General features: G+C 42.3%; 1 protein-coding gene and 1 non-coding gene across 6 annotated transcripts in view; one reads left to right on the forward strand and one right to left on the reverse strand.

Moving 5' to 3' along the window:
* The window catches only part of DCAF1 (DDB1 and CUL4 associated factor 1), a 54501-nt gene that overhangs the window by 14928 nt on the left and 21923 nt on the right, over window positions 1–17650 (reverse strand). For all 5 annotated transcript variants that reach the window (XM_053377470.1, XM_053377469.1, XM_053377467.1 and 2 more), the window contains 14 exons: window positions 16454–16612; window positions 15037–15213; window positions 12064–12273; window positions 11120–11289; window positions 10813–10937; window positions 9204–10464; window positions 8676–8874; window positions 7272–7354; window positions 6881–6965; window positions 3797–4030; window positions 2699–2792; window positions 1659–1763; window positions 714–787; window positions 400–504 (listed from right to left, as the gene is read on the reverse strand). In XM_053377470.1, the coding sequence (XP_053233445.1) occupies window positions 400–504; window positions 714–787; window positions 1659–1763; window positions 2699–2792; window positions 3797–4030; window positions 6881–6965; window positions 7272–7354; window positions 8676–8874; window positions 9204–10464; window positions 10813–10937; window positions 11120–11289; window positions 12064–12273; window positions 15037–15213; window positions 16454–16612 (3081 nt within the window). The remainder of the gene's footprint in view (window positions 1–399; window positions 505–713; window positions 788–1658; window positions 1764–2698; window positions 2793–3796; window positions 4031–6880; window positions 6966–7271; window positions 7355–8675; window positions 8875–9203; window positions 10465–10812; window positions 10938–11119; window positions 11290–12063; window positions 12274–15036; window positions 15214–16453; window positions 16613–17650) is intronic.
* Window positions 12935–13041, forward strand: LOC128409674 (U6 spliceosomal RNA). The gene has a single exon (XR_008329286.1). It is a non-coding gene; the product is annotated as a U6 spliceosomal RNA (small nuclear RNA).

The following is a 17650-nucleotide window of genomic DNA, read 5'->3' on the forward strand; positions in this document are numbered from 1 at the left end:
TAGTAAAAGCAATTAACAAAAAAAAAGTGAAGACAAACAACTAATATCACTACTACAAAAAGGGACACCAAAAATCTGTTCCTGCTTGCAGCTCAACAAATACAAGCTACTTCACTCATCAGAACTCAATTCAAAATTCCTTAGTGTGCTGTCTGTTATAACAAACCAAAACCATGTAAGATAAATAACATACAATAAAGATTTAGGGTTGCACCCAGTGTAGTGCTACGCAGTGTGTTTCATCAGCCCAGAGATCCCCACTTGCACAACTCCTTGCACCCCACCCTACAAATCTGTTCTGGGTTCCCTTCCCAAGATGTTAGTTGGATACTACCCTTAAAAGCTATTTTCAAAGCTTTTCTAAAAAGTTCAACAAAGGAGACATTTTGTATATGCTACCTGGTCTTCCTCCTCATCCTCCTCATCTTCTGCCAAACGCTGCCTGCCCACCTCGTAGAGCCTGCAAACAGTATCCATGTTCATGGCATCCATGCTTCCTTGGTTCTGAAACAGGAACCATATACCAAGTATGGTAGGTTAGCTTCCATCCAACATGCTGGACTGACAAATTCAGCAACACCACCTGCATCATCATCATCATCATCATCATCATCATCATCATCTCTCCATCCCAGTTACACACCTACACTTACAATTGAACAGCTGTTTGATTACCTTGTTTGGTTCTTGTAATGCAAGAAAAAGACATTTACCTCAATCACCGCCAAGTAACAGTCCTTTGTGTCTGTACACAGGTCAAATATGTTCCTTTTCACATCAATGGTGGCTGGAAAAGAACACATGTTTTAATCCACATTTAGCCAAGACAAAAGATGCTGAAAGCCAAAAAGGAAACAAAGAAAACCTCAAAAAATTGAGAAATGTATTAAATCATCAAATTGTAAATTTGAAAGGGACCACAAGAGTCATCTAGTCCAACACTCTGTAATGCAGGAATCTTTTGCCCAACATGGGGCTCAAATCCACGACTCTGAGATTAATAATCTTATGCTCTGACTAAGCTAACCATGTGCCTAACAGTCTAGCACCTTCTTCAGAGCAAAAATATTTTTCTTGTACTAACAGGGCGATTCATTCAAAGCTAGAGGCAAAAGCATATCAGGCATAGTGTAACCTTTTAATAAATCTCTCCATGATGAGCATCATTTCAAAGCATTGCCTTGTTTTACATATATAGACAGGGGAGGAGGGTTCTGGTCCTCTTGGTGCAACCCCTTCTTTCCCTAGCTGTTCACAAGGAAATCCTTTTTGGTGAAGCTGAACCACAACTGCATTCTTAAAAGGAGGTGTAATGATATCTATGACAGTTTCTCCAGGAAGCAAGCTAGAAGCTTCCTGCAAAGAAAGTGAAAGTAATACACAGTGGTACCTCAGGTTAAGTACTTAATTCGTTCCGGAGGTCCGTTCTTAACCTTAAACTGTTCTTAATCGGAAACACCACTTTAGCTAATGGGGTCTCCCGCTGCCACTGTGCCGCCGGAGCACGATTTCTGTTCTCCTCCTGAAGCAAAGTTCTTAACCCGAGGTACTATTTCTGGGTTAGCAGAGTCTGTAACCAGAAGCGTATGTAACCCGAGGTACCACTGCATGTAGTTTTGCTCAATATAAATTCAGGTAAGCGCAAGCACGATCTTTACCAATTGGTTTGTAGTCTGTTGCATTGAAAGTCCTGAAAGATGATCCAAAGGGACTCCGCATCCTCTCTTCCAGAAGATCATCTTCATCGTCGGCCTGCAACATTGCTGATCAAGGGGGAAAGGTGTTTAAGTAAGCAGATTCTGATGGTGTAAAATTGTTTTAGGAGCATAGGAAGCTGCCTTTTACTGAGCCAGCCTAATAGTCCATCTAGCTCAGTACTATACACACTGATTGGCAGCAGCTCTCCATGGTTACAGGCAGGTGGCATTGCCAGCCCAACCTGGAGATGTGGGAGACTGAAGCTGGTGCTTTCTGCATGCAAAGGACATGTGACACTGAAACAAGGAGAATGGAACCAACTAGAGCAGCCTTCCCCAACCCGGTGCCCTCCAGATGTTTGGGACTATGAATCCCATAGCCCCTGACCCTTGGGCTATGGTGGCTAGGGCTAAAGAAAAGTGTAATCCAAAACATTTCGAGAGCACCAAGTTGAAGAAGGCTGCCATAGACCAATGGACTGGCATATTCAGAAAAAGGATAGAGAAATTGTAGCGTTTTTCTCTGAAGAATTTGAGCTACCTGTTGAATAAGTATGCATAGGCTTTGAGTTGGGAAGGATGGGCTTGAGAGCAAAGAAAACTGAGTAGGTGAGTAAGGCTGAATTGGAAGGAAGAGGAAGGAACAAGTGGGGAAACGGATAATCTGGAAAAGGGAATGAGATATCAGGGTAACAGCAAGAAGTGCTAGAAAATGAGGAGGAGGAGGAACCAAACAGAACATATATGCAAGGCCCCCAGGAACCAGCAAGCATCCCTTCTGTATTTCTACAAGTAGCAGAAACTAACCAGTCAGTCAAACCGCTGCAAAGTTTCAGCCCACCTTTGGAACTCTGCAGGAAGACTTTGTACTCACACAGCTGAGCCAGGAGCCTTTTTTTTTAGTGACAAAACATGCAATTCTGCATGCCTTGACTGTGTATGTTTTTGTTAACTACCACAAAGTAACATAGGAACAGGCATCTTACTAATGGGCATCTTACCTCCATACATGACTGTTCCAGTATGGTTGAAGACGACACGGCACTGATCCAAGGCTGGCACTGTGTGTAGCAAGTGGAAAGTTCGCAGGTCCCACTGGGGAACGTGTTAGGGAATAATCCACGCAATCATCTGTTGCAATACCTGCAGCAGCAATTAGCATGTGAATAATGGGGCGCGGGTGGCACTGTGGGTTAAACCACAGAGCCTTCAGCTTGCCAATTGGAAGGTCAGCAGTTCAAATCCCCACGACGGGGTGAGCTCCCGTTGCTTGATCCCTGCTCCTGCCAACCTAGCAGTTTGAAAGCACGTCAAAGTGAAAGTAGATAAAGAGGTACCACTTTGGCGGGAAGGTAAACGGCGTTTCCGTGCGCTGCTCTGGTTCACCAGAAGCGGCTTAGTCATGCTGGCCACATGACCCGGAAGCTGTACGCCAGCTCCCTCGGCCAATTAAGCGAGATGAGCGCCGCAACCCCAGAGTCGGCCACGAATGGACCTAATGGTCAGGGGTCCCTTTACCATTTAATGCCAAATATATTGTTGGTAGATGTTATAGAAAACGCTAGTGGCAAAGCTGCCACCAAGATCAAGCAGGACTTCCCAGTATCTAGGACTTCCTCTAGCCCAGCCTTCTCCAAGCAAGTGTCATTGTTTTGGACTAGAACTCCCGTCAGTGCCAACCTGCATGGCCAATGGTCTGCATTATGAGATCAGGGATGATGGCACTAGGTTACAGAAGGCTGGTCTACTCCTACACTTAGGTCTGATTGTCCAATCTTCCTCCCTGGCCCAATTCCGAACTGCCACCCTCATTAATATTTGAGAATCAGACAACAATGACTCTCTGAATTCGACTTTACAATATTGCCTTGCAAAGTGCTTTGTCCTAGCCACTTTGAACAGGAGGGCCCAAATTGGCATTGCAATATGTGTAGCCAACAAACTTACTAATCCAAGCTACTGCCCTATCTTGAAGAATCCTATTATTGCACTTCATCTGATAAAACAAGAAACATTACACCACATTCTGCAATCATTTGTTCAGCATGCCAAGCTCCTTAAGATCATTGTGTGAGTCACAGCTCAGGCACAAAGGATACAATTTCTGTGTTGACTATGACTTCCAGCCCATTTGGATGAAAAACACCACTGATGGTCATGTTGAATTTATCAAACTTGTGAATAGCCTGTGCAGAGCGGACATCCCAAAGGACGCCATCATTTAAGACAAGGTCGTCTGTGGGGTTAAAAGTGGCACAATTCTTCTTGTAGTTGTTTGCAAGATCTGGATTAAACAGAGTTAACAGCTTGTTGCCAGTCTGAATATCATAGATCTTTTGGATTAAAAAGAAGAAAAGAAAATAGTCAAGATCTGCAATTCATTTGCATCTAAAGAGAACAAAAGTATGTGTCAAAATCATTTTTTGCAGACAACCACCTGCCCTGAGTTTGCTCATTCACCATGAAAAGAGTTTACAAGTTCATGATCAGTCTCTGTGGGAGTGCTCAGTGAATTCATTCTGTATTCTGACAATGCCCAGAAATCGCCATATCCCAAAATCTTTGTAACTGGAGGCGCCTGTTCTGCGCATGCGCACAGCACTGTAGAGTGCTTCTGTGCAGGTGGCAAACCCACTTCCGGGTTTGCCACGTTCACAACCCGAAAGTTACGTTACCCGAAGGTAACATAAGCCAAGGGTCCACTGTACTGCTTAAAGCCTACCTACAGTAAGGTTAAGAGGCAGATGGTATGCTTCATTTGCTAGCTTATGAAACAGTAGGTGAATTATTTGCATTGCTAACAACTGCAATGTTAGGAGTACATTTTAAGAATTCTAAGAAGGGTTGTCTCTTCCTAGCTTCCCACAGTCACCAATCAAGGAAAACAAGTAGCAGGAACCTTACAAGTATCAAAGAGTCCCCTGCATTTATTTCCTAGCTCTTGAATTAAATCATTTTTCCTATACCTTGATACTCTCAACAACCAAGCGTCCCTTAAATTTACACAATCCTCTTTTTAAAAAGCAGCAAAAGAATAAACAAACACTGTAAAATGGAACTACACTTTTTTTTAAATAACTAAAGATACAAACCTATCAGACAAAGGACTAAACCGGTGTTGTTCCATAGGTGTAGCCATGTTAGCATGTCACAGCAAAATTAATTAAGAATTTTGTAGCACCCTTAAAGACTATTGATTATGAAATAAGCTTTTATAAGATGGAGCCTAGTCTACAGAAGCCTATGCCATAAAAATATGCTAGTCTTTTAACATGCTACAGGGTCAGTGTGCTGTAAATTTAAGAAAACAATTTAATTTTTATTTCAGCTGCTTTTCATAAATTGCTGCAGATTCACTGCTTTTTACTCCTGCGCTCTGTGTAGCACTTTGCGCACAGCTGATACTAAAAATATTGCCAATTTGTACATTCTGCTTCAATACAGGAATGTTTCCTGTGATTTCTTCAAATTGTAAATGAGTCAACCAAGAACAACCTTTCACAAGTGGCGTAAGCTATCCAAACTGGCAATGCATGACGTTTCTAGAGCAGTGTAACCTAAGGAGCGCATCCACTACTGCTCATTTACGATGGAAATTTCTTTCTTAATTACCAGAGAATGTGCAAACTGACCAAGAAGTAAAGGCTGCTGCTCAGAAAACTGTGGTGCAAAGCCTCAATCCATTACAGGGGAAAAAATCCCTAACTGAGATTAGGGGTCGTGGGTAATGAAATAAAGAGACTACCATAAAGGATTCCATGTACCACATGGTGGAAAAAGCGTCACAAAATGAAAAGTTACCATTCTGACATATATGCTAAAAAGATTTTTGCAGACTTGTTTTCTTTAAAATTATTTTCATATAGATGCTTAACTGGAAATCAGACCATACTCGGAACATTTGAATTTGTTTCTTTTACCCTTCTCTCAGATACATTTTATGTACAGGATCCTTTAAACACTAATTTCCCTTTGCCGAAGCTAAGAATAATTTTTTTTAGCCTGTTGCCTCCCAAATGACCGGATCATGAGGTAAGATCAGATTTCTTTTGAAGGCTAAGATAAAGAACACAGCAGAGTAACATAGAAATAATACTTTGTTTAAATGCAAATATATAGGGAAATCAACAAAAGGGCAAGGAAAATTGTGAAGAATTTGAATAGATTTATGCTTTATGACATTTGTCTTCCTAAAGTAAGACAGTCCCCGAGATTATCTCTGCTTGACACTGCCACCTTCAAATTGCTTCTAACTCCTCAGAACAAAGAATATTTGATATGTTATAATAGAAAAGTAAAATTACTGGCTCATTTTCATTCATCCTAAAATAAAGTACAGATTCTCTTTAAAATCTCTAACAATTTATTTTTAAACTAATGAGGAAACATTAAATTATATATTGGGGGGGGGGATAATTTCCAGGTGAATGTGTCCTAGGAAACAATCCAGAAAATGTCCTTTATGATGAATCAACTAGGCTAGGCATTATAGATCCCCAAAGGAAGGGCAGGCATAACACCTAGGAGGGGCCCAGGTTTCACCACTGGACATGAATGAGCCAGTGAGGTCAAAGGTCATCTAATCTAGCCTCCATAAAGCAAGTTCCATCACCAGATCCATCCATGGCACATTTGAACTAATTGCTAGATCTCTTTCAAGCAACATCAGAGCTTCGTATCTGAAGAAGTGTGCATGCACACGAAAGCTCATACCAATAACTAACTTAGTTGGTCCCTAAGGTGCTACTGGAAGGAATTCATTTATTTATTTATATTTTTACTTTTGTTTTGATCAGAGCTTAGTTAGCCCTCTCTAACTCATTTACACAGAACTTCTGTTACGTAATAGCTATGGTTGGGCTACTGAATTTCATTTTTTATTTCAGTTCACCAAACTTGTTCAGTATTAATCTCATCCTATACCGCCAAGGATGATGAATCTGTGATCCTTTAGCTGTTGATAAGACTACAACTTCCATCAGTTTCAGCCTGCATGGCAAACTATCAGGTTTGATGGAAACTGTGGACCCATAACATTTGGAGCACCACAAGTTCCTCATCCCTACTCTATGCAATGTTTCAAGGTTCTTCCCATAAGAAATGGTTCTGGCATGCAAATGGCTACAACATGCTTAAACAGAGAATATTAAATTGGCTTCGGAGATTTTAAAAGTGATACTTACATGGGCAATGTCCCCCTTTGTGCCAATAACCCTGTCCTGAGAGTGCTTGCTGAATTCCACATAGTGGTCGTCTGTAAAGGAATGCCTGCACAGGAGAATCAAATGTTCAATACGCAGTAAGAGATCAAAGCAACAGTGTTTCTCAACAGTCATTTTGTGCACCTTTTAATGTATTATTGCATCACATAATCCAGAATATACTGGTTCTTGAGCTAATAATAAAATATACTATAAAACCCAGCTATATTCACTACTAGGGCAATCTTTACCTATCTGTCATCTGCCTAATATGCATTTGAACAAGTGCATAGGATTATAGTCACTTAACAGATTGCTCCTTTAATGGTCTGGTCTATCGGGGTAATGAAAACACAATAAAGAGTGTACATACTTGGTTTCAAAGACAGACTTCATTCCCCACAATGCAGAAAGAGGCTGGCTCCAAGATGCAGACGTCAGCAGTAAAGAGCCGTCCTGCAATTTAGGGGAGACAACACAAAGAAGCAAAAGTGTATCGTTATTATGCGTGTGGATGTATTCTTATTTAGCAGGATGTTGGGGGAAATTCCCTGCCATTTTTTTCTGGGAAGTAAGAAAGCCCTCAGAGCTGCCAATTGCGCCACGATGCAAACAACATTTTGGGTAGGTAACAATATTGGCAGTCTAACAGCCAACGTCACCACATTTGTCATGCAGGTAAACCCAATGATCATCTGATCAGTCGTTTGGGGTAAGTGGCCACTCCAAATGACCTTTTCTGAGCAAGGCTTCATTATCATCACCACCACCAGCAGCAGCAGCAGCAGCAACTGCTGGCAATCACGAGTGGGAGAGAGTTGCTGTAGGACTTGTGCCCTGCCTGCAGGCTTCCTCTAGACATCTGGTTGGTAACTTGTGAGAACAGGATGCTGAGCTAGATGTGTCTTTGGCTTGATCCAACAGGGCTCTTATGCTCTTATAATGCACAGCAAACTCTCCCGCAAACTTTCACACTTTCAGATTTTATAGAAAAGCATTTTTCCTGTTTAAATACATATTAAACCCATCAGCCTCATCTCCCTCCCAAATACTGTTGTTGTTGTATCCATGCATAACGACTGATCTCTCTTCCCCTGCCAAGAAATACTGGATGAGACTGAAACTGACAGGTAACATTTTGCCCCTCCCCTTGCTATAATTCTGTATTACTCACAAGCGGCTTGAATAATAATATACTGGAAATTTGGAGACCTATGACAAATTACAGAAAGCAATCACTAAAAATGCCCACTTACACTAATATATTCACACCATAACACCCAATGGAAGGGTACACTGTAGTAAGGTAAAAGGTAAAGGTAAAGGACCCCTGGAAGGTTAAGTCCAATCAAATTTGTCTATGGGGTGCAGTGCTCATCTCTGCTTTCAGGCCAAGGGAGCTGGCGTTTGTCCACAGACAGGTTTCCAGGCCAGCATGACTAAACCGTTACTGGAACAATGGACCACAGTGATGGAAGCCAGAGCCCACAGAAATGCCGTTTACCTCTCTTTGCAGCGGTACCCATTTATCTACTCGCTCTGGTGTGCTTTCGAACTTCTAGGTTGGCAAGAGCTGGGACAAGATGACAAAGTGAGAGAAACAATGGAATAGGGGACAGGATATGAAGCATGTCTTGTTTATAAACAATCCCCAATTAGAGGAGAGGTTTATGTTCTTTCCTGGCTTAGCTCTGCATCCTTTTCTGAAGGAAGACTTGACTAACCCCTGTATCCCAAGGTTGCTGTGATGCAGAGGCCCACTGTCACTGTTCCTTACCCTAGAAGGCTCAAGGTGTGTGATGGCAGAGTTGTGGCACTTATAGCTGGCCTCCTCCTGCCCACTGAAGACGTTGTAGAGTTTCAGGTGCCCCGTGCAAGTGCCCAGCATCAGGAATCGCTCCCGCGCAGAAAATGCACAACACGTGAAGCCACTCTCATCTTCATTTGCTTCCCGGAAGACAGAAATTGGACGGAACCTGGGAAATCAAAGTGCAACTGAGTAAGAAAGCGAGCTGTTAAAAACGCAAGAGGAGGGTTGGCAAATGACCAAACGAAGATGAAGCTTAAAAACTGTATATGATAAATTGCCAGGTTGGAAATAATGACTGCCATCTAAAGGGAATGGAAATATCTATGAATGCTCCAAACGTGGAAGATGCTGGAGAAAACTGTCGGTAGATGGAAAAACAAGGAATGGGATACAAAGCCACAGGTTTCATCCAAAATGCATATAGGTACTCAAGTCTACCTTTTGGAAAGCTGGATCCAAAGATGCAAAGGAATTGAGAAAAAGCATCTTGCTTACCTGCTGAATATAAGGTGCCTATCAAAGCACCCGCCATCCACCCCGCCGTACTTTGGAAAGGCCGCCCTGCGTGACAGCCGCGAGGTAAAGTTAGTTGGCGCTTGGCGCCTCTGTTTTGGCTCAGGACACTGGTGGGGTGTAAAAAGAGAGAAAGGAGGGCAAGTGGCCACAGGGTTCTTGCAGCGAGCATGCTGTTCCCTAAGGTACTCTGTGATTATACTGTCCAGCGTGGGAGGGGAAGGGAGGTGCCTGTCCAGCTGCTTTTTGATAGCTGGGCTCTGGCTGTAGGCGCCATGGTCTGATTTTTGCCGAAGCACTCTAATCTTCCTGCCATTGCAGGGAGACGGCCTCTCTCGAACAAAGCTAATCCTGCCAATCACTGGAGAGCTGGTGGCCTGAGATGGCCCCGGGAGAGCAAGCGAGCCCTGGCAGGCAGTCTGCCTTGGCTGGGCATGGACAGAGGAAGCAGCAGGAACCACAGAAGGGTGGTTAGTCAACCGGGCAGAAATGCCATTCGCTATACGAGGGGTACGAGGCAGAGGCACAGGAGAGGCGGCAGCAGGAACAGGGGTGAAGGCGGAGGAATGAGAAGCAGCCGTCATGGGTAGATCCGCCTCCTTGGTAAGGATGGTAGCAGTTTCTCCCAGCCCTTTAGAGATGAGATGGTTCCTGATCAAAAGCAGCAGCTCCTTCTCGGGAAACGAAATCCTCGACTGAGCCACAACGTCTGCTTTCTGAAGTCGAGCCAAGGAGACGTCTGTCCCAATCAGCAAGGGTTTCCCAGAGACCCGCTCAATCAGCTCAGCGGCATACTTGCAAAACTTCACGTGCTCGCTGCGCTTATCCTGGAGCACAGGCTCCTTCATCAGCTGCTGGATCTGGCAGCTGCTGAAGAGAGGCAACTTGCTGATGATCTGCCGGACCGTACTGCTCCGGGATAACCCAACCAAGGCTTTGCAGGCCAACGCTCGGATCTGGTCCGCATCTGTAATGGGCATTTTCACAGACAGCAGAGACAGCAGCACCTTGATGCCGTTGTTGGACTGCACTACGTTCCACATCTTGGCCAGGGTGTGCTCGCCGCTCCTGGGTGCCTGGGGGAGCATCCGGCGTGGGGTGCCAGAGATGAATTTGCCAATGCTGGAGATGCGGTTATCTGGGCCGCACACACAGTTAATAATAATCTGAAGGGCTGACTTCTGGATTTCTGCATCGTGGATAAAGAATTCTCCTTCAGCAAGCCCCAGAATGATGCTGATACCTAACAAAAAAGGAAGGATTTACACACTGGATCAGTCGTCTGTCCAAATAGGACACAACAGTATATAAGAACCTACAAACAGCCCTGCTGGATGAGGCCTATGGCCTACCTGCTCCAGCACTCTGGTCTTAGAGCAGTCAACCAGATGTCCACAAGTAGCCTCAAAGCAGGACCTGAGCAACAGCGCCCTCTCCATCCATGATTCCCAGCAAATGGCATTCAAAGGCATCTAGTGCCTCCTGCCTAGTATAGGAGGCAGTGTAAAGCTCACTGAAAATTTCAGCAACCAGTGAAGAGATTTATAAAGTTAAGGATGGAAAGCGACTGAAAAGGTCAAGTTCTACATACCCACAATGGAAATAGAAGTTCCTCCCTCATCCACCGTATCTACCGCCTCTGCTAACTGCAACTGGATTTTAGGAACCACAGTAAGGATGGCCAGAACATCCAGAGCGTAACGCACTGTGTCATTCCTAGAAAACGAAAGCAAGCGGTTGTGGAACCCTTTTAAGGCAAAGATCAGCTACATAAAATAACACAAATCCATTACACCAGCAGTCATTCCGCGCTAGAAGAGCATGCATGTGGGCAGACACTCGCCTGGGGCAAATGACTATGCAAGCAAGCAGTGAGTTACCATGTTCAATTCTCTCACCTAGCATAGTAGGTCTTCCAGTTGCATGCTATTGAAATAAGTTGGAGCATGAGCTGCACACAAGACAGCTTGAGGAAGACCTCTGCTGGATCCCAATAGAGCTGTCCTGGCCCATATTCTATTAGGAACTCCATCATCTCTACAATCTGTTCATGCGTGTAGGAACAAGCCTGAAAGGAGAAGGTAGCATTCAAGAAGTCTTTTAACATCATCAATTACTTGTGTGACTTAAGAAAAAGTACGCTTCTTAAACTCAATAGCGGCTTTCAGAAAAGGGAGATCCAGAATTGTGGTGACACTGCAAGTAAAGTCGTGCCCCGCTCACACCTTGAGGATCTAATCTCACACAGTTGGAACAAAGCTTCATCTGCTGATCTCAAGGCTCATGCAGGAGAAAGCAATCCTGAAAACAGGGCTTCAGGCTTAGTATCTATCAGTTTAAAATATTTGAGATTTACTATTCTGCTAAATAAATAAATGCACAAAGAATTCTGAACACAAACACTAAAGCCCAACGATCTAAAAATGTACTAAAATACAGTACGGCAGATTAAAATCCGGGAATAAAAACTATGGATGCTGCTGGAAAGCTTGCCTAAACAGCAAATGGCAGAAAATCATAAAAGGGGAGGGGGAACAAAGGAACTACCCATGAAAGTGATTTCCACAAGAGGAATGGGGAGGGGCCCTCAAAAAAAATCAAGGGTAGTGTGACTGAGCAAGAACTAGCATAATGTGCTCCCTACATCCATTTAAAATCAGCTCCACAAAGAACTGTCAGAAATCATTCCACAAAGCTACCAAAACATGGACAGCACAAGTCATTCAGCACAGTCAGTTTATCAGATTTGACTAACATGACTTTTTTGACATTTTTTTGCAAGAATATCTAAAGGGTGACAGGATCAAAAAGTTCCTATACCTCTACAAAACACACTCCTCACCTTATATGGAGGCTGCGGATGGACCAGGATGCCACCTTCAGTGCGCTGGAGTGACTGCTTCACCTGTTCCACTTTGATGGCAAGATGAGCCTCAAAATACCTGCGCATGGCCATGCAAGTGTGTTTCCCAGTCTGGCGGCTGGCAAAAATCTCATCGTCGCTTAGTAGTGCACCTTGGGTTTGCAGGTTTAAGATATCAAGAGTGCTAATCTACAACGAAAAAGAAACATATTTGCCATTATGTTATTTCCCACACCTAAAGGCTTATTGTCTTATTTTTTCACTCAAATAAAAGAATTACCGTATTTTTTGCACCATAACACTCACTTTTTTCCTCCTAGAAAGTAAGGGGAAATGTCTGTGCGTGTTATGGAGGGAATGCCTACGGGTGGCATGCCTGCGGATTTTCCTCCTCTAAAAACTACGTGCGTGTTATGGTCGGGTGCGTGTTATAGAGCGAAAAATACGGTAGATCAGCCAAAGAAAACCTGTGCCAAGAAGCTGCATTAACTGCCAGAGCTTTCAATACATATAGGCAACCTGACAAAGCAACTCTCATAAAATGAGCCAGTTTGTTCATTTGCAATTAAAGAATCACTGTTCACTTTTTAAAAAATATTATGTAACATACCCAGAAAGATTGAATCAGGAAAATGGAGAAGCACAAGGGAAGGAGCGTTATTCCATTTTTACTGGCTTTGTCCTTTACATGCAGTGCAGTAAACCAAACTCTCTACTTTAATTGCTAAAGAAGAAACTATCTCAATAATCTGTTCATTTTATCACCACAGACCATAGTTCTCTCTAAATCGGACTCTAAGACAGCAGCAAAGATTACTTTTACCTTTACCACTACTATTAATTAACTGCCGTGCTTGCTTCGGCAGCACTTATACTAAAATTGGAACGATACAGAGAAGATTAGCATGGCCCCTGCGCAAGGATGACACGCAAATTCGTGAAGTGTTCCATATTTTTAATGATTTTAAAATTCTGTCAAAAATGTATAAACTACTGCTGGAGTGGCACTTGAAGGACGAGGAAGTAAAATCAGTGATGATTCATTGGGCAAAAGATTTAGGATATAATATTCAATTAAGTGAGTGGGTCAAATTATGGAAAGAAGGTTTGAGATTTACTGCATGTAATGCATTGAAAGAAAACGTGATGAAGATGATGTATAGATGGTACATCACACCAGTTAAGTTAGCAAAAATGTATAAAGTTAGCAATAAATGTTGAAAATGTAAAGAAAAAGAAGGATCATTTTATCATATGTGGTGGGAATGTAAAAAGGTGAAATGCTTCTGGGAGATGATATATAATGAGTTGAAAAAAATGTTGAAATATACTTTTATTAAAAAGCCAGAAGCATTTCTTTTAGGTATTGTTGGAAATGATATAAAAAGGAAAGACTGTAAGTTGTTTTTATATGCAGTAACAGCAGCAAGAATATTATTGGCCCAAAAATGGAAGCAAGAAGAATTACCAACATTAGAAGAATGGAGGATGAAATTGATGGACTACGCAGAATTAGACAAGCTAACAGGAAGGATCCGAGACTGGCGAGACCAGAGGTTTACCGAAGACTGGACTAAATTTACTGAGTATCTGAAAAGTATTTGTGATGATCAAATTACGTTTGTAGGACTACAAGAAGCTCTGTGAGGAGTAGTTTAAGAAATATTGTAAAAATGGAAAGGAAGAAATGATTTGTTAGAAAATGTAAAGGCAATATTAAGTTAAGAAATGCAGGAGAAATAATTAAGACGGAAGGCTATCAGAGATGCTGAAGGAAGTCCAAATAAGGATATATGTAAAATAATTTGTGTGGTATGTCTAAAATTTTAGTATGTTAAAATTAATAAAAATATTACATATATATATAAAATACTATTAATTAACTGCCTGAGGATCTCGGAAATGTTACATATATTAAGTTGTTTTTAATTACTATTTACATTTGTTAGTCACTTTATACCAAAAAGGTATCAAAGTGAGTTAACAAAATAAAATCCAAACATATAAAAACAATTAATAATCAGAAAAAGTTAAACCAATGTACAATATAAAGTATCACATGCTCATCCAATGACAAGATTAGGAGGATAAGTTACAGCCAGTGAAGAGAAGCATGGATAGAAAGAAGGGGAAATATAGATGTCCCAAAGCATGCTGGTGCTGGTAACAGTCACACTGTGGCCATGTTCACACATAATGCTAAAACATGGTTTAACGCTAGGGAGTGAGAGTTCACAAGTGTGACCAAAGCCTAAGACTCAGCACCCACCCTCTCTTCTGCCCACATGGCCAGGAAGAGAAGCTTTGCCAAGTTTCATTTCACTTTCAAATAGCCTTGCTTTAAGGCTTTGTAGAAAAGAGGAATTCTGGTTTACAACAAGAGTTCTTAGGCAGATTTCTAAACAGGTTATGCAGCTGGCCTTCTGCAGTCTCCCTGCCATCTCCTCCATTCAATCTATTGCAGAGAAGCAGAATATTCTATAAATGATGGAAGAAAGGGAATACCTTATATAGCAGCAGTGAGGAACTGCCAACCCTCAGGCCTACTTAGGTCCAGCAAGGTTCCTAAATGAGACTATTTTGCTCAAATCACACCCATCTGCCCAACACTTGACATCATATGTGACGTCAGGTATGGGGCAGATAAAAACATGGCTGGGATTGGCTGCAAATGGAAGTTCACTGGGATGAAGTCATCTGATGGGCACTGAGAGGGAATCCCTCTGAAGTTGTCAACTGCTCCTACTGATGTCAGGTGATTGACAGCCCCTCCAACCTATCAGAGATGACTCACAGGGAGGTAAGACTTCTGGCCCACCGTCCGCATCCAGTTCCCCACCTCTGGCCTTGCAGGACCAGCTGAGGCGCAGAAGACTTGGCAGTGGCACCCCAATCCCACTTTTAGATGTTCTGAGAAAGCACCTGAAAATATGAAACTGCTTTAACACTTACCAAGTTAACAAGGCGCCGTAAGCCATCATGCCTATCGAAGAGCTCCAAGACCGCACGGAATGAAAAACAAATAGAGAAGAACATGGTAGCATGGCAGCAGCCCGAGGCATGAGAGCATTCCATCAACCACAAGGTGTAGTTCACAACATCTGATAACACGTGGGGATGCATGCAGACCTAAGAACAAAAAGATGCAAGGACAATCCTCACTTACGTTCATGAAACAACACGTAGTTTCTGTTTTAACCCTCAGCAATGCCCCCACAGTAAGCAACAGACTATCTAATAATTCAGTCACACTTGCAGTCTCAGCTGCAGTCACACTTAAAAAACTTTTTGCATTCTTGCTTAAGATGGTGGTTGGAATAAGCAACTAGTGAATAATAGATCAGAGTTAAAACATAAAGCAGCTAACTAACAAAATCAAACCAGGCGTTTAATAAGAATGTCTGTGAAGTATGCTTAAAAGGTAAGAACGTAGGGGAAATGGTTGTGACAAAATTCAGAAGCACATACAACACGTTTATGATGCCAATTGGGAAGGATAGCAAAGATCTTTGCAATCACTCTCAAATTCCTTTCAAAGTGCTAAATGTACCAAGCTCAAAAAAGTTTGATACAGTCGTACCTTAGTTGTCAAACATAATCCGTTCCAGAAGTCCATTCGACGTCCAAAAGGTTAGAAAACTGAGGCACGGCTTCCGTTTGGCTGCAGGAGCTTCCTGCACTCAAGCAGAAGCCACACTGGATGTTCGGCTTCTGAAAACGTTCGAAAACCGGAACACTTACTTCCAGGTTTTCAGTGTTCAGGAGCCAAAACATAGGAGTACCAAGGTGTTCAAGAACCAAGGTATGACTGTATTATATTTATGGGTTACGCTGTGTGGGTGACACCCAAAGGATCCACTGATTTGACCCATTGATCCATTGATTTACTCTTGAGCTCAGTGAGCGTGGGGCTTGCCTCCACTTTAGCTTCAGAGCAAGAAACCTATGAAGTTGACTCCCGAACGCTGAAGTTAACAGGGCCGGCATCAGAGCCTGTTGATCTGATCTCACTTTCTGCACTCTTGCTGAGTTGAGGTGGATTCTTGCAGTCAACTGATGACTGAAAAACCAGTATCCCATTAAACAGCAGCCACATGAGCATGTTGAAAACAGCATATGAGGAAAAGCCAACATTTGATGGAGGTGTCAAAAGATCAAGAAATAATTCCAGTCGGCATGTGAAAAGTGTGGTTGTGTGAATCCACCCAAAGAGGAACCTGCTAGGTAGTATTCAACAGTTGTTTTGTGCTGGCAAAAGCAAATTTGCTTGCAAAAGGGAGGGAACTCAATTTTTACTGTTTCCTCCTCCCAATGCAGCCCCACTGTATTTTAAATACCTACAATTTCTGTTAGCAGAATGGAATCTTACCCTTTCCATGGCATCCTGATTGTAAGACAAATAATATAAGCACATGGAGACACCTGTAGCTGCCATGGAAGGACGAGGAATCTCCAGCAGCTTCTGCACTCCTCCATGAGCAACAAACTCTGTTGCAAACTTGTTGTGGAGCAGCAGTGATGCCAAATACTGCGAACAGAAACCCAAAGTCAATATAGAAATCCACTAACAAACCCTTGGAGTTCTCTGATACCAGTGAAATGCTCTTCTCTGCAATTTGCACAGAGTGGTAAAGGAAAGAGGATATTGCCTTCTTGGACTGCACCTGCCTGAGAGCAAAAAGATGGCCTTGGTATAACATCACCACCTTCTAACTCAATCGCCTATAAATAGCTTTATCAACTCTGTAAAGCAGCCATCAGATACTTTCCTACAATTTAAGAAGACAAAAGTTTGTTTTGCATGTCTATGCATTTCAAAAGTAAAACACAAGGCAATTCTGAGCAAGGAAAATGTCTCTTCTCTCTTGCAAAGGATTTAAAGTGTAAAATAGCACCAATGTTCTGCAGTCTCATCTCAAGGCAGCAGCAGTAGCAGAACTTGGGAGAAAACCATTTTATGTCCCATTAAATTTAGTGGAACAACACAAGCAGCAGGAGACAACCACATAATATGAAGATCTGGGTGCAGCACCAAGGAAACAGCTGACTGATTCAAAGCAGCTGGATAGCAAATTTATCTGGGACTGCATCACTCAAATTTGAAGCCTTTCTTGGCCCACAAAAAGACTCTGGACTGGCTCGCTTCCAAGACCAAAGGGAGAATATTAACACTGCAATTTTATTTTGCCTTGAAGAAACACTTTGATGACAGAATGTGAAAGGCTGAGGATATGAAGCGCTGAGAAGTTAAGAAATGCATTCAAGTAAGCACAGCAGCATCAGGATTAGAATCAAGGCTAAATCTGAATTCTAGGTTTTTTATTTTTTAAAAAAATCTATATAAATGTAGCCTTAAACACAGTATTTTAATGAATATTCACATTGTTGTGAACTGACTTGAAATTTTGAATAAAAGGCAGTATAGACGTGTTTTAAATAAATAAAATAAATAGACCAAAGCAGTCAGAGGAAATATACTTAATAAAACAGATAATCGTTGACCCCATTAAGAAAAGAGCAGATGAAGGTTGCCTCAATCAAACTTAAGAGCAAAAACACAAGAACT

The sequence above is a fragment of the Podarcis raffonei genome, chromosome 2, assembly GCF_027172205.1.
Source record: "Podarcis raffonei isolate rPodRaf1 chromosome 2, rPodRaf1.pri, whole genome shotgun sequence".
NCBI lineage: Eukaryota > Metazoa > Chordata > Lepidosauria > Squamata > Lacertidae > Podarcis > Podarcis raffonei.